The sequence below is a fragment of the Mytilus californianus genome, unplaced genomic scaffold, assembly GCF_021869535.1.
Source record: "Mytilus californianus isolate M0D057914Y unplaced genomic scaffold, xbMytCali1.0.p SCAF_10, whole genome shotgun sequence".
NCBI lineage: Eukaryota > Metazoa > Mollusca > Bivalvia > Mytilida > Mytilidae > Mytilus > Mytilus californianus.
In genome coordinates, this window is record NW_026262582.1 from 48,489,142 (window position 1) to 48,515,555 (window position 26,414).

Genomic DNA, 26,414 nt, shown 5'->3' on the forward strand with positions numbered 1-26,414 from the left:
TTGCAAAACAGAAACAAGTGCAAAATGGTGATTAAGAAACCCGATCTCAATGAAATGACTGAAATTATTTCTGTATAAAAATAAAATGTCCTAAATCCCAATCTACCGTTTAGGACAAAAAGCTTTCAGTTTAGGTCATGACTGGCAAATATGACAGTTTCGGGACCCTTACTCATACATGTAGTTCTAGGTGAATTCTAAAAAAAAAAACATGAAAATAAAAGTAATAATTGATCCCTGTCATGTGGAATTTTAGAAAGACAATATATGGTTATTTCATATGACAGTATGTTCAACAAAAGGAAATGTAAATAAAATTAGTGAATTATCTCCCTTTACAAAATGTCATTAAGGGAGACAATCCAAATAAACTTACCACCATTTTTACATCCTGTTCCACAATCAGATCCAACAATAGGAGGATCACAATTTTTTCCACTGTAACCCTCTTTACAAACACATTTTGGTAGACCATTTTTGTCTAGCTTACAGATGTGATTTACTAGACAAGTATAGTTCTTACAAGATGCAGTAGAGCATTGTGAGTCTGGATCATATCCACTTTGACAAACACAGTAAACTGCACTTTTTATATAACAGTTCCCATTAACACAGGTTTGCTGCAGGGAGTTACTGTCGCTATGGTGACAAGTTCCACCATTGTAACACATAAGAGAAGTGCACTGTTCACATCTTGTTCCTAAGAAATAAAAGAAAAGGTTACTGTGGATTCATTATTATTCGTTGGATACCAGTTTTCGTGGATTTCGTGGCTATGGTTGAACAACGAAATTTAACCGAAAGAAATACACCTCACTGTAAATTTTGTATATAACATTGTCCCGAAGACGCCTATCTATAGGCGAAACATGTCGACCAATAAAACTATTGCAATGCGTAAAATATATGAGTGTTGTTGTCTTTTGTGGAGACTTATTCTTATCTATTTTAAGACAACTGTGAATACCTAGCGGTATCCCCTTATTTTTACCCTACCGCACAATCACCACTTCGGGTGTTGGTTCACTTATAGAAATTCAACAAAATTTAATGTTCAATGAAAGACAAATTATCTAAAGGTTTGTATGCAGACATCGGGAAAACCACGAAATTGGTTATCCACAAATATATAAGTATTCTTTGATCCACGAAAATTGGTACCCACAAAAAATAAATTAATCCATAGTAACACAATATTTATGTATAAATGTAGTAATACTATTATTGATATTAAATAAAGAAATAAATAAAAAAAAACTGCTAAACAACGCTTCCTAAATTTCGTGTAGGTATTTCCTTAAGAGAATACCTATGGTCTACAGGGTTGTTAAATAAAAAATTTCAAATATCACTAAATCAGGTTGTGAAGACACAGATCTAATCATGTTGAAACATGTCCACCAATAAAAGTTGCAGTTAACTTAAGTGTTGTTGTCAATTTAGCAGAAATATTAATACTGTAATATTCTTTATGCATATTTCAATTAGAAAATTGTGAACCACTAAATAACAAAATTTAGGAATATGCATAGATGTTCTTTTATGCTCAATTTTGTGTCTATTTAAGTTCAATTTTCTGTGTATTTCTCAATATTTGATACACAAATGGCTGACCAAGCTGTGTATTGGGTTCCAACTTCAGGTGGCACCTTAGAGGCCAACAAAATATATTTTTGACTTAAAAACAAGCAAAATTAAGGAATTTTTCACATTAATAAAAAAATTGCAATAATTTCTGAATTTATAGTATACATTTACCTTTTTTTTCTCATCAATTCTACATTGTCTTACCTGTAAATCCCTTTTGACAGTTGCATGTTCTCCTGCCATTTATTATTACACATGTGCCCCCATTTTCACATAAACCCTTGCAAAGAGATGGATTCTTGTGTTCATTACAAGTTTTCCCTGTGAACATTTCTGGACATCTACATATTGGTTTTCCTGCATGAATCATACACTGGCCTCCATTTTGACAGTAGTTATTGCATAGATAGTTATCACACCTGCTTCCATCATATCCCGGTGGACAGCTTTAATAGATAACATACAATAAGGTTAGAGCTAATTTCCTAATGCATGTAGAGTAAGAGTTTGGTTAGCTTGCTTTCTTTGTTTGTATATTGTACAATTGTAATTGGGATAACATTCAATCAAATTTAAATATAATAAATATACAGGTTTAACTTTGCCTACCTATATTGTTTGCAGATGTCAATCTTAATAACCATGCTTGAGCTGACGTTTATACAAACAAAGCAAGCAAGCCAACCAAAGTCTTACTCTACAAGCATTAGGAAATTAGCTCTAAGATATCAGAAACATTATGAAACTAGTGGTAAAATATTGGCATTTTTAATAATTTTTTGGGGGGAGGGGGTTTAAACCAAAAAGTTACAAAACTTTATTTAAAAAAAATATGCTATGCCCTCAGTTGGAAAAAAGGTTAAAAAAACTGTTTCAATCAATTCACCAGATAATCAGTGATTCTAAAGTAAAGAACATCTGAGTTTTCAACAGAACAAATGAACTTAGATTGAGCTGTAACTTTGACCTTCAAAATTAATACTAGTCATCTTTCTTCATGGAAATATTGTAAAAGTTTGGTCTGTTTTGTAGTGACACATTCTGTTCACAAAACCTGTTTCAATCAATTCACTAGATGAATACTGATTGTGACGTTTTCTGAAGTAAAGAACTTTCCAGTTTTCACCAGTATAATTGAATTTAGACTGAGCTGTAACTTTGACCTTCAAAATTAATACTAGTCATCTTTCTTCACGGAAATATTGTAACAGTTTGGTCAAGTTTAATTAAACACTAGTCTGTTTTGATGTGACATGTTCTGACTTGGACCCTTGATCTTAGCTTGATGAGGTATCTGCTGCTCTTTTCACAAAAAATCTTAAGAGTAAAAATACTCGTAAGTCACACACATTTCAGTATAACTTACGATCAATTTTCATCGTAAGATTTTTTTGTGAAAAGAGTCGCAGATCTTAAAAATTGTAAAATCCATAGTATACATATATATGAAAAAAACATTGTGCCTACAGACTGGTTACAACAATTCACCCATGGAAAAAATACTAGAACTGCAATTGTTGTAGTTGTTTAAAATAAACTGCTATCACAGAGATATGTCTCACCTTTTTGTAATTTTGATAATGCAAATGTTGAAATTAAAATAGCAATACTTTAACATGTAAATTATGCAAATATTCAAAGTCAATGAACCATGACTGAAGGTACATGGCTAAACAGTCTCCATGGAAATGAGATGTGCCAATGACTGTATACCAAATACCATTGACTTATTATAAGTCGTTCCCTTTAAACAAACATAAACACAAACATTAACTTGTAAACTATGTAAAAGTTTCAAAGTCAATGAACCATGATCAGAGGTTAGGGCTATATAATCTCCATGGAATCGATACTTGCAAATGGCAATAAATTTGCATAACAAATATCTTTGAATTTACATTAGCAGTTCATCTTAAACTGATTTAATCACAAACTAATACATGTGAAAAAAGCAAAAGTTTCAAAGTCAATAGACCATGACTGAGGGGCCTGGGCCAAATATTCTCAATCAAAATGAGATGTGCTAATGCTTATACAACTGAATAATTCCCCTTGAACTGACCTAATCATAAACGAATACATGTAAAGTAAGCTAAATTTTGAAAGTCAATAGACCATGACTAAGGGGGCGGATCCAAATAATCTCCATGGAAATGAGATATGCCAATGCTTATACAACTGCATACCTAATATCATTAACCTACTACAATTGGTTCCCCATAAACTGACCTAATCACAAACTAATACATGTAAACTAAGCAAAAGTTTCAAAGTCAATAGAGCATGACTGAGGGGGCAGGGCCAAATAATCTCCATGGAAATGAGATGTGCCAATGCTAACATAACTGCATACCAAATATCATTGACCTATCACTTGTGGTTCATCATAAACTAGACCTAATCACAAACTAATACATTGTTGACGCCACAGCCACCGCTGACACCAGAAACAGCATACCTATGTCTCGCTTTTTGACTCTTTCAAGGCAAGACAAAAAACAATCTCAATATATAATTACATGCACTTGGGTCCAGTGTTAGATATATTGCAACTTCCACCATTGTAACAATGTCCAGGATGACAAGTTGAAAAGTCACATTTCTCATCAATGAAACGAGCACCATCTGGACACACACATTTGAATTTTTTTGTGCTTTCTTGTGGCATATTAATACACATGGCTGAAGGACAGTGAAGATCTGTGACATTACAGTGGTTGTCAACTGAAAAGAAAATTCAAAGGATATTTAAAGAATGGCTACTTATAACAGACAGGGGTGACACCTGGTGGGACAAAAACAATAATCTCATTACAGTTTTGGAAAGTTATATAAACACAATTTTAAAAACAATCTAGCATCGTTTCAGGTATATCTGTCTGGTCATGTAAGATATGAATCATAAAATGTATTACCAAAGGGAGATAACTCATAAATTCTAATAGAAACTATATAATATTTTGGAATAAATATCCAAAGAGATTTCATAAACTGATTTCGTACTTTCAGTTGAACCAGTAACTATTGCTAACCAAATGAAAGTTTTCCATAATCATCTGCTCTTGGTCAAGGTATTTAAACTTTTGTCTGTTATTATGTCCCATTGAATAAAAAAATACAATAGCTATTGTTCTCTGTGTAGTTTATTTACTGGGACCTTCAAATTTCTTCTAAGAGAATCTATCACTCACTGATTAATTTACCTGAGTAAAAAAAAATAATCTTATAAGTTGATGAAAATACATATATTAACTCACAAACTGCATATGATGTTGTATTAATTCAATATCAAAAATGTATTATTATTGTAGAATATTTGTGTTATTTTTAAACAAGCATGGTTTTAAGAAATTGCAGTTATTTAAAAATTTGATCTGACATCATTAAACATACAGATAGTCATTTTTGTGGAATACTTATTGAGTATTTTTGTGCTATTTTCTATTTTTCATAAAATAACCCTTATATTATAAAACTGCAAAGATCTATGGCATATTTTAAGAAATATACCAGAAGATAGTAAATTTAACCATTAATTTGAGGAGAAAATATGGTCCTGTCATTTGTATGCAGCCAGTTTCAAATTTAGAAAATGTATTTAATTTGTTTCACCTTTTGTTTGAATTGTTTCACCTTTTGTCATGCCAGGGCCATTCACAGCTTACAGTATGGTTCTTTTATCATTTTTGAAGTGACCTATGATTACTTGCATACTCTCTCTCTGCTCTCAAGTGGATAGTTCTTACATTTCATGGTCTTTTTTATAATGTTTTGACAAAAATTATAATATGACGTGCTTCTTTAGCTTAGTAAACAACCGTGTGATAAAATTCTCAATATATCTATACTTAGCGCAGACTCAGAAATGTACTGTAGTGCAAGTTAAACAGCTAGCCAACATAAAATTACTGTTGAATTTATTGCAATTAGCCTCTTCTGACGCTAATGACTGTACAGTGACCTATAGTTGCTTATATTTACATTATTTGGACTCAGGGCGATAGTTAAATTGTTGTCTCATTGACAATCATACCACATCTCCCTATTTTTATATATAAAGATGCAATAACAGCCACATTTATGGAAGTATGGCGCCAAAATTAGAGTTAAATGAGCCTTTGTACTTTACTTACTTAATTTCTGTTTGTTTTGTTGAAGAATCAGGATGTCGCCTATAGGCAGTAGTGTCTTGAATAACAAATGTCCATCTTCCTGGCTTTGTGGATTTGTTTGGAATTTCTTAATTTTCATCACAGTACTGTTATGATAGAAACTCACAAACAGATTGTCCTCAAATACATCAACCATGTATGGTGCCAGTGTCCCAGTAGTAGCTGAGTGAAAAAAAAAAGTAAGATTTCAGGTTAAGAAAGCATTAAGAAAAATTCATCCTTTTTTTTTTTTTTTTGTCTGAAGGAGAGTTTGAGATCTTCCAATTTCATTCAGTTGGTTTTTTTTTCTTCATTGGTGACCCTGGTCAGGAGGTTTAGCTCTCAATTAATTAATTATATTGCCTCCATCACTTTTTTTCAAGAAAATAACAGTAATTTAAAGCCAAATATTTTCCACAGATTAATTTCAAGCATCTTGCTAGTTCTAAATTGTAAAAGTAACTAGGATGTTATGTTATAATTCTTATATGATTTGCATATGAGGGAATACATTTATATGATTGGTCAAGAGGGCTTCCGGTATTGGCTCTTGACGTCAACTTCAGCAAAAACTGATTGGACTTCAACTTCAGCAAAAACTACCTTGACTTTTATTTGTTTGTGAGTGAATTGGTTGAGTTTATACACCAATAAATTCCTTTAAAAAGGCGTTTAATCCTATAATATATTAATATGTTTATTGTTTCAAGCTCTGCAATAGAAATTTATTCAAAGAAAACTCTCAATCATCTTAATATGAGATTTCAATAAATTTTGTTTATTAAAGAGGGTCTGAACCTGTAGCTGACGAAAAATCATTTTGAAATTTAACTCCCATCTTTGGTCTTGCTAGCCTTCAACCTTCTTACTAACTCATTAATTGAACAAGAATGTGTCCATAGTGCATGGATGCCCACTCGCACTATCATTTTCTATGTTCAGTGGACCATGAAATTGGGGTCAAAACTCTAATTTGGCATTAAAATTAGAAAGATCAAATCATAGGGAACATGTGTAATAAGTTTCAAGTTGATTGGACTTCAACTTCAGCAAAAACTACCTTGACCAAAAACTTTAACCTGACTTGACCAAAAACTTTAACCTGAAGCGGGACAGATGGACGGACGGACAAACGGACGCACAGACCAAAAAACATAATGTCCCTAGGTGGGGCATAAAAACTAGTTTTACTTGGATCAGATGTGTATGTGTGTGTGTGATGTGAAAAGATGCTGATAGTCAATACTTAAACATGCTAAAAGAGAGGGGAAGGATACCAAAGGGACATTTAAACTCATAGGTCCAAAACAAACTGACAACACCATGGCTAAAAAAGAAAAAGACAAACAGACAGACACAAAATACATCATAGAAAACCAAAGACTGAGCAACACAAACCCCACCAAAAACTGGGGGTGATCTCAGGTGCTTCTGAAGGGTAAGCAGATCCTGCTCCACATGTGGCACATGTTAAAGTGAATTAACAATTCTAGAACTTACTGTTAAACTGTATAACCACATGTCTGTCTTTCCCCTGTAGGTCTACTGTCTCTATCGTCCTTTTCTTTGTGTCAGCCCAGTATAATCTACCATTAGGGTAGTCTATGGCTAGACCATTGGGCCAAATGATTTCTTCTTTGACAACTACCTTGCGGCTACTACCATCTAAGTTTGAACTTTCAATTTTAGGAGGAAAGCCCCTGTCAGTCCAAAAGAGTTTCCTGAAAAATTACAAGATTCAGAAACTGTAAATTCAGAAACTAGTGTGAAAAAAAATACACAACTTAATTGTTGCTATTTCTGGAAATGCTTTGTACAAATAGTGCTATCAAAATATAAATTGCAAGCTTTTGCTTTTACAAAAGCTATCTTTTCACAATATTCGCAATAATAAAAACATTGTTATTTCTGAATTTACAGTATACAACTACAGATGTGTGTATAATTTAAAGGAAAAAATGTCTAAAAAGCATGTTTGCATGATAATTGATTCACATGAGCCAAACTAAAACTTGATTTGATGCTATAAATTTCAAACTTTGCAACAATGGAGTCAACGTTGGAGGTCAAATAAGCCCCTTAGCAAACCTTTTAGAAGAAGGCTGGAGAACAGAAAAACATTTTTGTTGATAAAATATGTCAAATATATATATGCCTAAAATCATAAAGATTATGTTTCAGTTGTCAGAAGGTCTTTCTGTATATTATGACATATTTGTTTTATAGTGATTAAGATAATAACACAATGTTGACTGCTGTATCCCTTTTTTTGACATTTTTACCTATCATGTCTGTTTTGTTCAAACATTGTTATCAATATAATGGAATTTTATGCGACTGTCATACAAGTGAGAGGTTTAGCTAGCTATAAAACCAGGTTTAATCCACCATTTTCTAATAAGGAAATGCCTGTACCAAGTCAGGAATATGACGGTTGTTGTCCATTCGTTTGATGTGTTAGAGCTTTTGATAATTTGCCATTTGGTTAGGGACTTTCCGTTTTGAATTTTCCTCAGAGTCCCGTATTTTTGTTATTTTACTTTTTACATACCCTTTTTCTGGATGTACAACAATAGAATATGGCTGATCCAATGCAGAAGAAATAACAGATCGACGCTGTTTGCCTTCAAAGTTTGCCATTTCTATTTTCCGTGTATGAGAATCAGTCCAGTAAATATGCTTGGCAACCCAGTTTACTGCTATTCCATGAGGGTCTCCAAGATCATGAAGCAAAACCTACAAGAAAAGGAAAAAACACATTTTCACTTACCCTTTATACTTTTTGAACAAGTCTGCATAATGAGAATTCACTGCAATATGATTAAAGATTGATTGATTGATTGGTGTTTAATGCCACTATTGTGCTATTTCGTAGCAGTCAGTTTTTATTGGTGGAGAAAGCCGGAGTGCCCGGAGAGAACCATCGACCTTCGATAGGAAAACTGACAATCCTAGTCAATTAAGATTGGAGTCGAGTGCACCTGCCCTGTGCAGGATTCCAACTCACAACCTCAGTGTTGACTGGCTAGTGATATAGTAGTTTGACTACTTAGACCACTCGGCCACCAATGCCCCGCTATGATTTAAGAAGATCTTCTCATCAAATAGGAAATAATTGCCAGGAAAAAAAATGTTAGCTGTATTTGACAAAACCTTTCTGATTTTTTGGTCCTCCATTCTCTTTTACTTTGTTACTGATTTATATTAGGGCTATTCCATTAAAATGTATGTGGGAGGGTAGGAAGGGAAGTTTAATTATTGAATGTGGGTCATGGGTCTTTTTTCAGTATGCATCTATTACCATTATGCAAAATTATATAAAAAATTCGTAAGGGTTCCGCGGAACCCAGTGTCTCGCCTACTTTTTCTGTTAATCGCAGGCTCAACAAAAATGAGAAAGTAAATCAATAAAAATATTCCTCTTGATACTATCTTTTGATTGTAAGAAGCTTCTGTCCAACTTTGGTAAAAATCCAGAATAGTTTATGAATCTAATAAATGTTTAAAAACTTTAACTGCAGACTGAATGTAATGTTAACTGGAAGAAAACAAAATTTCCTTCTAGATAGCATTTATTCATAAACAAGCTTCTGTCCAAGTTTGGTACAAATCCAAAATAGTATAAGAAAGTTATGAAAATTTTAAAAACTTTAACCACAGAGTGAATGTGTTGTTTCCTGGCAGAAAATCTAAGTCCAGTTAAAAGTAAAATAAGGAAAAAATGGATTTATTTTTTTACAAAATTTATTTCTGGATACTATCTTATGATCATAAACAAGCTTCTGTCCAAGTTTGGTACAAACCCAGGATAGTTTAAGAAAGTTATTAAAAATTTAAAAACTTTAACCACAGAGTGAATGTAATATTTCCCGGCAGAAAAACTAAGTCCATTTATAAGTAAAAAACAGAAAAAATGGAATTTTATTTTTACAAAATTTACTTCTGGATACTATCTTATGATCATAAACAAGCTTCTGTCCAAGTTTGGTAGAAATCCAGGATAGTTTAAGAAAGTTATTAAAATTTCAAAAACTTTAACCACAGAGTAAATATTTGTGGACGCCGCCGACGACCATGCCGACGGAATGTAGGATCGCTATGTCTGGTTTTTTGACTAAAGTCAAAGGCTCGACAAAAATGGTTCTTGGTTGTAGGGATATTTTGAAAGTCCCTTCCTACCCTCCCACATACATTTTAATGGAATAGCCCAAAATAAGAAGATGTGGTATGAGTGCCAATGAGACAACTCTCCATCCAAGTCACAATGTGTAAAAAGTAAACAATTATAGGTTTAAAGTACGGCCTTTAACACAGAGACTTGGCGCACACATAACAGCAAGCTATAAAGGGCTCTTTAGCCTTTTAACTATTTTGATTCATGCATCAGTCATGAGTCTTTTGTTGTCAAAATGCGCGTCTAGTGTACAAAATTATAAGCCTAGTTATTTATTATCTTTGACCAGATTTTTGCTTACATAGAACAACTCATTATCATGAATTTCCAGACCTAACATTTTCGTATTTGAAATTTAACTATATTGGTCAAATTCTTTCAATTTATCATAACAAACATGAGACAGATTTGGTCAACTGTAATGTTTTAAAGAGGTGGATTCAGCATTTTTTTTTTTTTTAACAAAATGGGAGGTAACTTGTAATACAAACAAAAAGGCAAAAAAAAGAATATGCATTAACCATACTATCTTCTTCATAAAGAAGACACATCTAATCCATTCTAGGTTCACCACCATCACATAAATCAAAATGAATAATTTTGCAATATACTAGAAAAAATTCCTAGACTCTTCCTTAAAGATTGCTGCATTATTTTGTTTCAGACTGTGTTTGAACCAATTCAACATATATTCAAAATCTAAATGTTCTTTTAACTTTAAATGCCATTTGTGCAAGTCCAGGATTCTAGTTTTTTCTAAAAATCACTGACCTCTGGTACAGGTTGAGCTGCCCTTTTTACTTTCCCTTTCTCCGGCTTTGCGCTAGGGATTGTCATTTTACTTATAGAGTGGTTGGAATGACTGACAACAAAGAGTGACCAAGGGCTAGCTGTCATGTCAGCATCAATTCCGGCTATTTTCTCACTGCTCTCCTGTAAATAATAAAATGAAATCAACTTAGTGATAAAGTAAATTCGGAATTATTGCATGCATTTATTATTGCGATTTTTGAAAAATGGACAAAAATGCAAGATTGATTATTGCGATTTCAGGAAAATCATCATACATATTGTGTATCCTATATCAGAATGTGAAGTTTTTTTTTTGCTATACTCACCAAGTAGCATTATTCCCATTAATAAAAACCTTGCAATAATTTCTATATTTACAGTATATATTGAAAAAAAAAAACTGTGCAAGAGGAAATGTTTGGAGATTTCTGTAATTGAAAGTACAAACAAAATGAATTTGCAAAGAACAAAAAGAGAGTTTATGTGGTAAGATAAGATTCCAAATGTTAAAATAACCTGTGCAATCTAAAATATATCACTTTTACTTTAAGCCACTTTTTCCTGAATGAAGCAGGTGCAACCAGTGAAAAAGGATGATGGCCATATTATTTCATGTCACTTTTTGGTAATCCATTATACAAATACTTGTCTGTAAATTTATTAATATGCAAATTTATACTTTATAACATGCATTTGCATATGGCTACCTCTGTCAACAGACCTAGGTAATTCAAAAGTGCAAATATTGTTAAAAAAAAACTTTTTACATTAAATATCATATTGTTTTTCAATTTTTGATTCTCTCTTCTATTATTCTTTTCTATACTGTAATTGATATCAACTTACAAAACCCAAAGTCTGTTGGTGCACCTTTATGCAACTATCTCACTATTTCTAGAAGCCATATTTTTCTAATCCTACCTTTCCAATTGTTTTTTCTTCTGTCTTTCCAAACAAGTCTGACTGCAGAATAACACTCTCCCTAGCAACTAAAATTAATGGCTGTTGACCTAAATATAAAGTTTACTACATAACAGATGTTAAAACATTAAGTGTTATTTTGAGAAGCAACAATTACCTTCAGTCATTGTTTATCAAATTTATTGTATATGGTCACAAAAAGTTCAATAATACATAAATAAATAGAGAATGTTTCCATGGGAGAAAGATGATGACCACGCTGGCATATATAACATTATAAAGGGACATAACTCAAGAACGGTAAAAGTGAAGCCACCCAAATTAAAACTTGATCTGAGTTTTGTGATGAAAAGCATGTGTATTAGTTTCATAACATTTGGTTGAGGCAAACTGAAGATAGAGAATGGAAACATAAAAGCGCATAACTCTAGAACAAAAAAAGTGACGCAACCCAAATTTGAAGTTGATCTGTGTTTTGTGGTAATAAGCATTGTGTATAGGCTTCATAACATTAGGTTGAGGCAAACTAAAGTTAGAGAACAGAAATTCATTTTTGAACTAATAATCCAGAGTGGCAGGGGCATAAAAATATTGGACAGTAAACACAGACCCCATCAACTATCATCACCAAACTCCTAAAACTTTGGTGCTGTTGTTTGGGTATGGTTTGTTGTACAATAAAATTTTGGTATTTCTTATTATCCTTCTTAGTCATAATTGGAAAAGCAACATTTGGTGAAGGGTATGAATTATTTTACTTAATTCTGCATGCATTTAAATGTTTCTGACCAGTTTGATAAAGAAGTAGGAGCAATAAGGCCCTTATTTGGCCCAAATATTAGTGCAAATTGAAAAGTTACCAAACAATTTTTTAACATTTTGTTCAAACTACACTAAGGTACAAATTGTTCAGAAAATAAAAACAAATTTTAAATTTAACGAGTTACCATGGCAACAAATTGTAACAAAATGTGTATATTTTGTAGAATTTCTTTATTTTCCTTATTCAACGTCAACCTTTAGGTATATATTAGATTGGAAAAGTATGTATGCACCCAAGAAACAACTTTATATTTGATTAGAATATGTCAATAGTTATAATAAAGTGTCTCTCAGATTGTTTTGTTGTTTATTGCCTGCGCAGGATGTTTCCACAAAGGAAATAATGACGGAAAACTGCATAAACTTAGCAGATTTCTATGTTTTTCGTAAAATTCGTGCATTTTATGATGTAATTGTGACGTCATAACATCAAAAATCTTATGTAATGTATTTATCTTTCTTGAATTTATGCATTTCCAAACATTATGTGCAAATTTGAAATAGTTATCTCAAAAACTTTATTTTCTTGGGCCAAAACCGGGCCTTAATGCCCCTACTCCTTTTGCTGAACCACAAGGTGATTAAATTTATCCAAAAAAAATGCTGTAACAAAGCACTAGTTTATAAAGCATTTTTAATTATATCATTAGAGAAATTGATTATATATCTTAACCCTGTTGACTACAATACTAATGCATTCTCCTTTGTTAAATATTTAAATTTTTAAATGATGAGTTCAACCCTGCAACATTCTTTATGTGCCTGTCCAAGTCAGAAGCCTGTAGTTCAATGGTTGTTGTTGGTTCATGTCTGTCATATTTGTTTTTTTGTAAATTGTTTTGTTATAAATTAGGCCGTTAGTTTTCTTAATTGAATTGTTTCATATTTTTCATGTTGGGGCCTTTTATAGCTGACTATATGGTATGGGTTTTCTCATTGTTGAAGTCCGTACGGTTGCCTATTATTGCTTACATCCACTTAATTTGAACTCGGGTGGATAGTTGTCTCATTGGCAATCATACCACATCTCCTTATTTTTATATTCCCATTTGGAAGATTGAAAATTAATTATCTTGAGTGTACAAATATAGTTATCAAAGAGGTTCCATGGTTGAATATATGTATGTATTCAAAACAATTTTCAAAGATTAAATTTTTTTGAAAATAAAATAGTTTTATATATATATGTATTAAAAATTATGCAGGAATTAGCTTTTTCAAAAAAGTTCAAAAGATCATGAAGCTTACACAGATATCAACTAAATGTGACCAACTGACCAATGACTATGCTGTAGGATTTGATCATAACTTACCTTTCGCTATACATGACATAGTGCCATTATATGTCATCGTCTTCTCATAACCTTCATCACAAGAGCAATGGACACCTGCAGAAATCTCCATCATATGTTTGGGACTACAGAGCTGTGAACATGTGCCCCACTTCTTACACAAATCTTGTACTAAAATCACAATTATCATATCATTAATTATACTAACAGAAATACAAGATAATAAAAGAAGAATGTGTCCATTCGACACAGATGACGCCCCTGCTCGCATATAACGTTACAGAGGGGCATTACTCGAGAAAGGTAAAAGTGATGCCACCCAAACTCAAACCTGATCTGTGTTTTGTGGTAATAAGCATTGTGTATAATTTTCATAACATTTGGTTGAGGCAAACTAAAGTTAGAGAATGGAAACATTTGTAAAGGGGCATAACTCTAGAACGGTAAAAGTGATGCCACCAAATTTCAAACTTGATCTGTGTTTTGTGGTAATAAGCATTATGTATAAGTTTCATAACATTTGGTTGAGGTAAACCAATTTTGGGACGGACGGTTGGACAGACAAGGGTAACACTTAATGCCCCCTCAGGTGATGGCAGGGGCATAATAAAAGAACGTACCTAATACTCAACAAAACTTTATTGCACATACAATGTATTGAAATTGCTTTTTCATAGTCTCTTCATCAAACCCCATCCCTTCATCCTATCCATGGTGGCAGTCTTGTAAATCATAAAAGGCGTATTTTGATTTTACAAAAGAAATTAAAAATGTTAACCAACTTTTTGCAAACGGTTAATCAATTTCAAGTTTATTAAAATCTATAAAATACAATTTGAAAATTTTCAGGTGTTGGAACTATACCTGCTAATGAAATGAGTTCTCTGGTAATTTTTATTGTAAAGCCATCTGTATTATTCTATTACACCTATCAGCAGTTCTGAGTTCTATTGCCCAACAAGGTGTTTAAATTTCCCATGATAAAACTTGAAATAAACTTATCAATTGATGAATTCTGCCATAAACAACCAACATGGAGCATTGGTCAGCTACCTTTACTGTTCATGCACATTTTGTAGCTGTAAGAATATTGATTAATTGACTGTTGGTGTTTAACTCCACTCTCAGCACTCTTGGTTGTATCGTGGAAGCCATTTTTTTTGGTGGAGGAAGCTGGAGTGCCCAGGGAGAACCACTGACCTTCAGCAGGAAATCTGACAATATACAGTCAATTCACATCACAGTCCAACACCCCTGTTAGGTGATATGTTCGAATTCACAACTTCAGTGTTTACAGGCTAATGATTACTTAGATCATTTGGCAACCGAGGCCCTTAATGGTAAGATTATAAAGCAGATGAAAGGAAAAATTTTTTAAAAATTAGACACCAACCTTGGCAGTGGAAACCATCTTCCATTAAGGTATATCCTTCTTTACAAGCACACTTGTAACCGCCATCCTTGAAAGGTAGATTAATACATTTCTGTTGACAAATACTGCTTCTTCTTAAATCATCACTGCATGGTCCCATTTTTTCTACAAAAAAAAAAAAAGAATTAATAAAAAATGAAATTTCTCCAAACTCGATACCTGATGTAGTAAAAATGGCTGTCTGATGCATACATAAATTTATAACTAAAAAAAAACACTAATGGTTTTACACAACAAAAGAGTCATTATTTGCCTTAGAAACATTTATCAAGTACTGTAAATTCAGAAATTTTTGCATGCACTTATTTTACAATAGACCATTTCAGAATCTAAAGGACAATGGGTAATTTTATTGTTCTTACCCCACAATGAAAATAACATCACGTCATTGGTTGAATTTCAATTGTTTAGGACGTTTTTAACCAATCACAACACTTTGGTGTACACTTTTGAAAATATTACCAGAATGCATTAGTTCTGAAACTGTATTTTGGTTGGAGATCAGGAATAGATTTGTTTTATGTTCTGAAAAAGTTTTCTATATTCATACAATGAGAATTAAATGAACATAAAAGAGTGATATTTTAACACCTATGGACAAATCAAATAAACTCATCATAGATACCAGGATTAAATTTTGTATTTACGCAAGACGCGCGTTTCGTCTACAAAAGACTCATCAGTGACGCTCGAATACAAACAAGTTAAAAAGGCCAAATAAAGCAAGAAGTTGAAGAACATTGAGGACCAAAATTCCTAAACGTTTTGCCAAATACAGCTAAGGTAATCTATTCCTGAGGTAGAAAAGCCTTAGATGATGTCACAAATCTATGCTGCAAATATAACATGTAATTACATTGGTTGTAATCAATTACTGTGATTCCAAGTGAAATAAAAATGATAATTTCACATGTGAAATAAATCTGATAATTTTACTCCTCTGAAGTCATAAAACAATACGTGCTGTCAAGACTTGGTCAATGACGTTTCATCAAAACAATTGAGAATGCATAGAAAAAGATATGGTTCCTTTCATTTTACTTTATTTCCACTAAAAAGTGCATGGTCAATATAATAAAAATAATAACTTATCCAAGAATTAAAATATCAAAAAATATTCAACTCGTGACCAAACAACAATGATAATTTATAATATGTTGTTCAATCACTTGCTAAATATTAACAGTTACTCAGTGTGCTAGTGATCTAATACCTTATATATGGGGTCTTTTTGATCGAGTTAAACCATTTCCATTGATATTTTATAGTGTGTCTTTCTATGTTGTAATGTTACACTACTGTTTCAGGTTAGGGTGAAGGTTGGCGCCTGTTAAAATGTTTAAACCCGCTGCATTTGTTTGCACCTGTCCCAAGTCAGGAACCTGTTGTTCAGTGGTTGTCGTTTGTTGATATTGTTCATAAATGTTTCTCGTTTCTCGTTTTTTATATAGATTAGAACGTTGGTTTTCCTGTTTGAATTGTTTGACACTAGTCATTTTGGGGCCCTTTATAGCTTGCTGTTCGGTGTGAGCCAAGGCTCCGTGTTGAAGGCCTTACTTTGACCTATAATTGTTAACTTTTTACACATTGTGACTTGGATGGAGTGTTGTCTCATTGGCACTCATACCACATCTTCTTATTTCTAATTATCAGTAAATTTCATATGGGGTGGCAGCGAAACTCTTACATGTACCTCATATATATTGTATTAGGTCACCAGCACACTATGTAACAAATTTATCTTACCAACTATCTTAACGTGTGGCATTTAGATTAGTGGCCTATCAAGGTGATCAAGTCTTCAATATAAAGAACCTTCTTCCATTGGTCTATACAAAAACAAATGCCAACAATAACAACTTGTTAACTTTTAATGTGTTTTCTGCATTTATTTCAATAGTTCATCATCAATTTCTTCATCTGTTGTGCGGGCGAAATGTTTCAGATTTTTCCTCAACATTGTGATGATTTTATAAAGGGATGTAACACCACTACTAACCGTGTATCAAAATAAACCACGCCTACTAACCCCATTTGCAATATACATGGTCTCCACATGGTCGCTTTTAACCAATGATATTCCTAGAATTGTATAGGATGTAGGATAATTTTCAATATTTGAATTCTTGGATTAGTTATTCTATAAATTTTCTGTGTCTCTGTGACAAAATTTTAAGCAAGCACTGCTATATTAGAGATGGAAGATTAAACTTGTTATCAATCAAAAATAGAAATTAATGACGGAATGTCTTCATTGGCACAACTATTTAATACCTCACAATCTTCAAACAATGTACCTGGAATGCTATCTGACATTTCAAAATGTCTTTTTTCTGATCATTTATTATACATACTGCAGATAGCTTGATTTTCATCTGAGGTATCATCGAAGCAATCAATCCTTCCATCACAAACTTTGTCCACAGGAATGCATGTCTTGGTACTGTTACATTGGAAGTTCTGTCCTGTACAGACACTGTCAAAATAACCTATAAAAATCACAGGTACATTTTAATATTAAAACATTCCCCTTATACATAAGGTCAATGTCAGAAAAGTATCAACTTTTTTGTATAAGGCTTAGAAACTTGGGAAGGCCAAGGTTTACTGATGTTTTCATGCCCGGGATTGCAGCTAAAATTGACTAAATTATAGTTAGTAAAATGTAAACACAAAAATAAAAATTGAACTAATCTATCCCTATTAAAGCCACAGAATGTGAATAAAAGTGATGTGACATGAAATCGACATTGCACGAAATAACACTTAGTTACTATATTTTTAAATAAACTTAACTGGAATTTTACTAGCTGCAGTATAAATACAGGAGGGTGTGGATTGGGGTTTACAGAATAGAGAAAAATGGACAAAAAATATAAAGAATAGAGAAAAATGGACTAAAAAAACAAAGAATAGAAAATAATAATGAGGTGTTAAAATATAAAGAATAGAGAATAATGAGGTGTTAAAATATAAAGAGTAGAAAATAATGGGCAAAAAATATAAAGAATAGAGAATAATGGGCAAAAAATATAAAAATAGAAAATAATGGGAAAAAATATAAAGAATAGAAAATAATGGGCAAAAAGTATAAAGAATAGAAAATAATGGGAAAAAATATAAAGAATAGAAAATAATGGGCAAAAAATATAAAGAATAGAGAATAATGGGCAAAAAATATAAAGAATAGAAAATAATGGGAAAAACTATAAAGAATAGAAAATAATGGGCAAAAAGTATAAAGAATAGAAAATAATGGGGAAAAAAAATATTAAGAATAGAAAATAATGGGCAAAAAATATAAAGAATAGAAAATAATGGGCAAAAAATATAAAGAATAGAAAATAATGGGCAAAAAATATAAAGAATAGAAAATAATGGGCAAAAAGTATAAAGAATAGAGAAAAATGGCCTAAAAAGTTAAAGAATACAGAAATGAAGGAACCCCCATCCAGATCCTCGCACAGTGGAGTATTTTAAAGAGTACAGTGTACATTATGGAATCTTTTCATTGATATAAATAGTCTAATTCATAGGAAAATGCAACCACCCACAATTAATTAAGTGCCTACCTACCCTAACCACAATCAATTTTGGAACAGCCTTTAGCTTAATTTTATCTTCTTTCATTTTATATCAAAAGACTGCCTATTATCATGAGAACAAATTTTTCTAAATACAAGGGAGATAATTACATTTTTCCTCGTCAGATCTGTCCCCACATTGGTCTATCCCATCACATCTTTTGTCACTGAAAATACACTTATGATTTTTACATCTGAAGCGACCAGGTGGGCATGTGTAATCTCCTGCAATTACAAAAAATATAATAAGGTAAGTTCATTAAAATTCACTCATTTGTTAAAATTTTTATTCCTGTTTTACAAAACTTATTGAACAAAATAAAAAAAAAAACATTAAGTTCTCTTATTTTAAATGTGATGCCAATTTAATCACACCAAAAACAATTGTCATTGTTACATAAAATAAATTCACTGATTTTTTTGTGTAGTGATCAGTAATTATTGTATTCATATATAAGTTGTAAACATTTAAAAAATATTGTGTGGAGAGTTCAAACATCTAGAATGATTGGTTGATTGATAATTGTTTTTCAATTCGAAGAAGGTTAGAACGGATGCGCCAGTATGGTGGCAGTGAATTTTTCTTGTTGCAAATTTTCTTGAAAAAAAATTGTATTTATTAGATTTATACAGCATTTATTATGATTTTGTTGGATGTTCTATTATGACACAAGTTATGCCAAAACGAAAATATAAGAAACATAAGCGATTGACGCCAGATAAAGGAAATAATTCATCAGGAAATTCTAATTCAGACAGTTCTTTGTTTATCGGAAATAAAGTATTATTATTATTATTTAAAAGGATGTACTTAGGTCAGGTTTAGGATTTTTTGTCAGATGTTCAGACTCCTTGGATTTTTCCTACGATACAGGGTAAAATATTTTGCCCCATAACACCCATTTATCTTTTCATATAAGACTTCAATAGCTCATAAAAAGGTCATTTACCAAAATTTAAGCAGATTATAGATTTCTTTTCTTTTGATTTGAGATCCAGATAATACCAATGCAAATAAAAGGTAAAAGTCTGAGTCAGCAATTTCCACCATTTTTTAAAAATTAAATAGCTCGAAAAGGAGCTCCATAACCTATCAATATTTTTAGCTTATTTTGTTCCTTAACTAATGCTCTTCTGATTTAAAGTATCAATTTTAAATTCTAGATTGTTTTAATTTCACATAAAGTACATCCTTAAAACATTGCATGTATATTCAGGATAAGAATAATTTGAACAATAAATCAGATTCTGGGTAACTTAAACTGTCACTGGAAAAAGAGGGTCTGTTGGATAGGGCCAGACATTCCTCCTTGTCATAGGTCAACTCCGGGCCCTGTGGTCATAAATTTTTCGAGCACGATTATTGTACTCAGACTCAGAAATCAACCAATCAAAATACTGGATTTAGCGTTTCGAGCACAAATTTTGTACTCCAAGTACTGAGTAAAGTTTTATGACCGAGGTCCCAGATCCTCAAACTATTTTTGCACTATAATGAACCAAAAAGAACAGTCAGCTACTGTTCAATAGTGATATTCCTACTACTGTGGATTCATTTATTTTCGTGGGTACCAATTTTCGTGGATTAAGGAAAACTTGCATTTTCGTGGGTTTCTGATTTTGTGGTTTTGCCAAAGACTGCATACATTCCTTTAGAAAATTTGCAACTCATTGAACATTTAAATTCATGGGTCCCCTGAACTGACGAAATCCACCAAAATTGGTATCCAACGAATAATAATGAATCCACAGTATTCTGTAAACAGGAAGTCGTCATGGATAAATGTGAAAATGCATCACATGGTGTAGAATGGTCATATAAAAAATGAAAAGCAACACGTTATAAATTTCATGCATCCGAAGCACTTTTCTGGATTTATCTTTATTAGGAACACTCATAGCCGAATATTTGAAAGCAAAGGATGTATAAGAACCGAAACAGCTGAAGAGATATATGACCAAAAAGGACCTAGAAAAATAGCCAAATCCATCTAAGGTCAACGGGGTGTTGAAACCTTAGCTTCTTCATAATTTCAAAATTTATAATCGGACGAAAGGTTGGTTATAAATCATGTCAGTACCGAAGTACTGACTACTGAGCATATCTGATATTAAATTTCAGGAAGCTCTGATTTGCAGTTCCTGATAAAAATGCTACAAAATATTAAGTATTATATGACAGGAAGTTCATTTGATGGTGGATGGTTCTTCAGTTACGGATAGCGGAAAACAAGTTTACCTGTCTTCCTTCAGAGAGGGGGTATAAAAGACAGCATGACAACATTAAAATAAAATGAAACATACTACACATTGACGATTCTTCATCACTGTTGTCATGGCAATCATCTTCTGTATCACACCTCCAGAGTCCAGGAATACACACTTTGTTTGTACATTGGAAGTGTCCAGGTTCACACTGGTCTGAAACTGAAAAGAAAATAAATATTATGACAGAATTTGCATAGATTTTTGTGTCTGTTATAGTTTGTAACTTGTTGATGTTACCTTAAAAAATGCGAGTTGACCTCCAAAGACTTCCAATCCATATAAGCAATGTAAACATAAATATAGGTATAAATAGATTAAGCGAACTCGTGCAATTGGATTTTTCTAGGTCTGTTTGATTTCATATTATAGATTAAAAATATATGTTTATCATCCTTTTTATCTGTATAAGAATGATTTATTGTGGATCGAATCAGTCAATCAAATGATTTACCTTTGTTTCACTTTAAATGTTGACATTCTTTTCCTTTAAATAACTTTACATGCACAATTCATGCATTATCCATCTCTAGCTAAGGGTTTAAATTGAACTTCACATGAATATGGATTCAATGAGGTCGAATTATTCACTTGCAAGTGAATAATTCATCATCAATGTTTCTTTGCTTATTTTGAAATAAACTCCTATCTTAATTTTTTTTGTATCTCGAAGCTAGTGCCCCTTTAAACAAATCATATCCTACCAAAAGCATTTACCTACAAATATTTCCTAACAAATTTTTGCCTTGTAATAAAAAAATTTCATGATCTGTACATATGTGATGGCATGACAACAGAATTGTTTTGTTTGCCGTCTGGCATAATTGTTTTTAATTTATTGTTGTAGTATAAATAAGGCTGTTAGTTTTTCTTATTTAAGTTGTTTCATATTTGACATACCAGGGCCTTTTAAAGCTTACAGTATGGATTTTACTCATTGTTGAAGGTATGGTGACTTGATAAAGTTCGCAACTTTGCAAAATTAGGTTGTTTTACAGCAGTTGTCTCAGTGGCAATGATAAAATATTTCCTTAATTTATTTTCGTCTTAAATTGACAATATAATCTCACATCTGTGCGGCATAAATATCTTTGTTTTTATTTTGTCTTACGTGTACAATTCTGTTCGTCATTGCCATTGGAACAGTCAATATCTCCATCACACTTCCAAATTTTAGGTATACACATGGTTTGACAATTGAACTGATCGTCCCCGCATTGAGTCCCTGAAAAAGTGAAGGTATTTCAGTATCATTTGAGCTTTACGGACGTTTGCTCCTCTGTTTCAAAATAACAAACTTTTTAAAAGACTGTTATAAATTGATAGAATATAAATAAGGGAACATAAAAATCAGAAAAAAATGCTAGGTCCGTGTCCTTGTTTTTGAGATATAATCAATTGAAAATTTGGGGGGAAATGGAGCTTTAAACTATTTATTACCAAATAATGAAAAGAAAAATAGGGGTTAGTGGACAAATTTTATTACTGGTACTACATGCATAAAACTAGAGGATTCCGAATATCTGATAAAAATTCAAAAACAATAGCAGCGAACATCCTTAAGCAGGACCTAAGCCAGGATTTTGGAGAGGGATAAGTTACTTCCCCTACCAAGAGATATTAAAGAAAAGATGAACTATTTGGAGAAGAGGCATTTAACTACTGTTTCAGTTGCATTGTGTTTTCGTGTTTAATGACATAAACATTAATGATGATGGATGATAGGATGGCTGCTTTACGTCCAACGGCAAATTAATATGTATATTCAGGACGAGAACATGTTATATGAATATAAACCCTGCTTTGTACTAGAGCGACATGCTGAGCAGGATTTTTAACGTGCTACTTCACAAGGAAACAGGCCGCAGGAAGACATGTCACCTTACCCAGACACATTATTCTGACTCCGACCCAACCAGTCTTTGCTCCTACTCATTAATGCTGCATGCTTAGTGCAAATACCAATTTTAGTCTTTTGTTTAACCAGGCCGGGGTTCCAACCCATAACCTTCTGCACTTTTGAGGTTAACATGCTACCACGATACCACCTAGGCGGTATATATACATTAATGAAATTTGTTTATATACAACTCTTAATAACTGAACCCATAACCAGTTATAATTCAAAAGTGCAATACCAGCATTAAATGAATAATTAATAGAAGAATTAAAATTCTAAAATTGACGACAAAACAACAAGTTGCTAATTGTGTGTTGTTATTATGATTGTATTTGTACTTGCAATCAAATTATCTCTCAGCTGTTCTTTTCTTTTCATATTTCAATTCTGATTATAAAAATATCAAAATTAATTTAATATTATATTAATTAATTTATACCTTGTTTTTTATATGGGATGTAAATTAAGTCAAGCCTTGTTCATTGGACGTATTAAATGAGTTATACTATGTTTATTAAATGTACATGAGTTATACTAGGTTCATAGAACGTAAATTGAGTTATACTTTGTTCATGGAATGTACATTGAGTTATACATTGTTTATGGAATGTAAATTGAGATATACTATGTTCATGGAATATACATTTGAGTTAAACATTGTTCGTAGGTTGTTAATTGACTTAAACCTTGTTCATGGACTGTAAATTGAGTTATACTATGTTCATGGAATATACATTGAGTTATACAATGTTCATAGGATGTAAATTGAGTTATACATTAAGGAATGTAAATTGAGTTATACATTGTTCATAGGATGTTAATTGAGTTAACCCTTGTTCATGGACTGTAAATTAAGTTATACCTTGTTCATGAGATTAAATTGAGATATGCCTTGTTCATAGGGTACAATTTGAGTTATACTGTGTTCGTGGAACATAAATTAAGATATACCTTGTTCATGGAAAGAAACTTGAGTTTTACCTCAAGTCATGTATAAGGTTCATAAAACCAAACATAAGCTAATCTATAAATAAACTTACTATTACCACACTCTCTTTCATCACTGCCATCTTCACAGTTGACCTCTCCATTACATTGCCAAGATTTAGGAATGCACTTCTTGTTTGTACATGGGAACTGGTCTGTTGTACAGTTAGCATATACTATAAATAAAAACAGACCATGGTCAAATAAGCCATAGTATTTGGACAAAAACTTTTTGTCAAAAGAGGAAAAAGGGGAGGTTTGAATACTATAACTCATTTGTTTGTTTATTGGTGTTTAAACCTGTTTCAGTGACCTTTCAGATTGGTATATCAAAGTGGTCAATTTTTATTAGTGGAGAAATAACAAACTTTGACAGATAAATTGGCAATCTTATCAATTAAGATCAGAGTCAAAGGCATCTCCCATGGAGCAGAGAGTGGGGTTCAATTTATCACTATCACCTATACAATTTTGCCAAAATGGCACTGACCTTTCCTGCCAAACTTCCATACAATACTAACAACCCCAACCTTTTAAACCATGGCCAATACTTACTTTCTTCACACTTCTTTTCATCACTGCCATCTCTATACTCTTTGTCATAATCACACTGCTCCATTCCAAACAACCTACCACATTTAACCTTTAACCCCAACATTTAAAACCAATACTGACTTTCTTCACAGTTCTTTTCGTCACTGCCATTTTGACAATCATTGTTGTAATCACGTTGCCCCACCAACCAAAGCCCTTGTTAGCAATTGTAATATGATGTTTTCTTTTGCTTTGGAAACAAAGCCTGCCCTAATTCCAATAGAACATGGGCTGCACATGATTGTTGTCAAAATTGAAATTGCAACGTCAGGTTTAATTTAAACAACGGCAGAGATCAAAATGGACATTTGTGTTGGTGTTGCTTGCTAGGAAATTAAATGAGATCATTTTAAAAGTAAGTTGCAAAATGTATCTGCTCATTTCTTATTGGTTCATTTTCTAAAATGTTTTGGCTTCATTAAATCAAAATGACTGCCTTTCAAAAGTGTCTTATAGGTCGGATTCGAAGTACAAAAATTCTTAATTTTCCTATTAGAATCAAAATACTTCTATCATGCCATGCTCTATGCTCATTTTAAAATGGGAATGCATTATATTTGTCAACATTTGACACCTTGCTAACCCTTGTTCTAAAGATAAGGACAAATTTAATGCCTACCCATGTTAAAATGAGCATTGAACTTGGCATGAAAGAATTATTTCTTAACTACTTACTATCTTCACAGCTCTTTTCATCACTACCATCTTTACAATATTGGTCATAATCACACTGGCCCTCCAACCCCAGCCCTTGTTAACAACTACTTACAATTTTCACAGCTCTTTTCATCACTACCATCTTTACAATCTTGGTCATAATCACACTGGCCCTCCAACCCCAGCCCTTGTTAACAACTACTTACTATCTTCACAGCTCTTTTCATCACTACCATCTTTACAATCTTGGTCATAATCACACTTCCAGCCTTTAGGTATACAGTTGTTGTCATCACACTTGAACTGGCTTGCACTACAAGATCTGTTCTCTGTAATATAAATGTGGATACTAGACCTATTTCAGCAAAACTTCCATCAACCAGGCACAGATGCAGGATTTGATGGGGAGGCTCCTGAGAATAAAGAATTATAGGACTTTATTTTGACCGAAAAATTTGTTTACAGGGTGTCTACGCCGATTCTGAATCCCCATCTGATCAAAGGAGGTGCAGTTCCAGGATTTGCAGGATTTGATGGAGAGGGCTCCTGAGATAAACAAATTAAAGGACCCTATTTTGACAGTATTTTTTTTTTACAGTGTGGCGCACACAGATTCTGATTTATGAATCCCCATCTGAAAAAGTAGGTTCACTTCGTTACCAAACCATACTTTCCTTATTTACATCATTCAGTAGACATTGAGTGAATATGTTCAACCTATGCTGATGTTTCACTGATCATCTTTGTAAATGGCCATGAAAAGCAAATAATGAACACAATGAAGAATCAACTACCACATCTAAGGCCCAAAACTCAAAAATGTCCTGATACATTGTATATCTTTTTTTGACAGTTTTTGTACACAAATTAAAACCCCATATAAAAACAACCTGCTTGTTAAAGCCAACAGGGATATTAACAGACTAATGACGTTTAATTTAATATCAATTTCATGTTCGCAATATAAAAAAAAGGCACATTTATAATTTCAGCAGAAGTGATTTTCCCTCATAAAATGTTTGCAATTTCATGACTGTAAATTCAGAAATTTATTATTGCAATGTTTTAAGAATGGACAAAAATTAGGAATTGACAAAAAATGCTATATAAATTATTGATATTTCAGGAAAATGCGCAAACATATATGTGTATCTGATATCAGAATACTCAACCAGTCACATTGTTCACATTAAAATAAACCTCGCAATATTTTCTGAGTTTACAGTAATAAGATTTTGCATTTTGCCAGTGTCAAG

General features: G+C 32.4%; 1 protein-coding gene across 2 annotated transcripts in view; it reads right to left on the reverse strand.

Moving 5' to 3' along the window:
• The window catches only part of LOC127718277 (prolow-density lipoprotein receptor-related protein 1-like), a 208,771-nt gene that overhangs the window by 14,069 nt on the left and 168,288 nt on the right, over positions 1 to 26,414 (reverse strand). For both annotated transcript variants that reach the window (XM_052224271.1, XM_052224272.1), the window contains 16 exons: positions 25,365 to 25,487; positions 23,961 to 24,083; positions 22,132 to 22,245; positions 21,060 to 21,182; positions 18,867 to 18,980; positions 17,526 to 17,660; positions 15,133 to 15,276; positions 13,761 to 13,910; positions 11,626 to 11,714; positions 10,684 to 10,845; positions 8,290 to 8,474; positions 7,239 to 7,459; positions 5,721 to 5,921; positions 4,107 to 4,311; positions 1,792 to 2,033; positions 377 to 700 (listed from right to left, as the gene is read on the reverse strand). In XM_052224271.1, the coding sequence (XP_052080231.1) occupies positions 377 to 700; positions 1,792 to 2,033; positions 4,107 to 4,311; positions 5,721 to 5,921; positions 7,239 to 7,459; positions 8,290 to 8,474; positions 10,684 to 10,845; positions 11,626 to 11,714; positions 13,761 to 13,910; positions 15,133 to 15,276; positions 17,526 to 17,660; positions 18,867 to 18,980; positions 21,060 to 21,182; positions 22,132 to 22,245; positions 23,961 to 24,083; positions 25,365 to 25,487 (2,655 nt within the window). The remainder of the gene's footprint in view (positions 1 to 376; positions 701 to 1,791; positions 2,034 to 4,106; positions 4,312 to 5,720; positions 5,922 to 7,238; positions 7,460 to 8,289; positions 8,475 to 10,683; positions 10,846 to 11,625; positions 11,715 to 13,760; positions 13,911 to 15,132; positions 15,277 to 17,525; positions 17,661 to 18,866; positions 18,981 to 21,059; positions 21,183 to 22,131; positions 22,246 to 23,960; positions 24,084 to 25,364; positions 25,488 to 26,414) is intronic.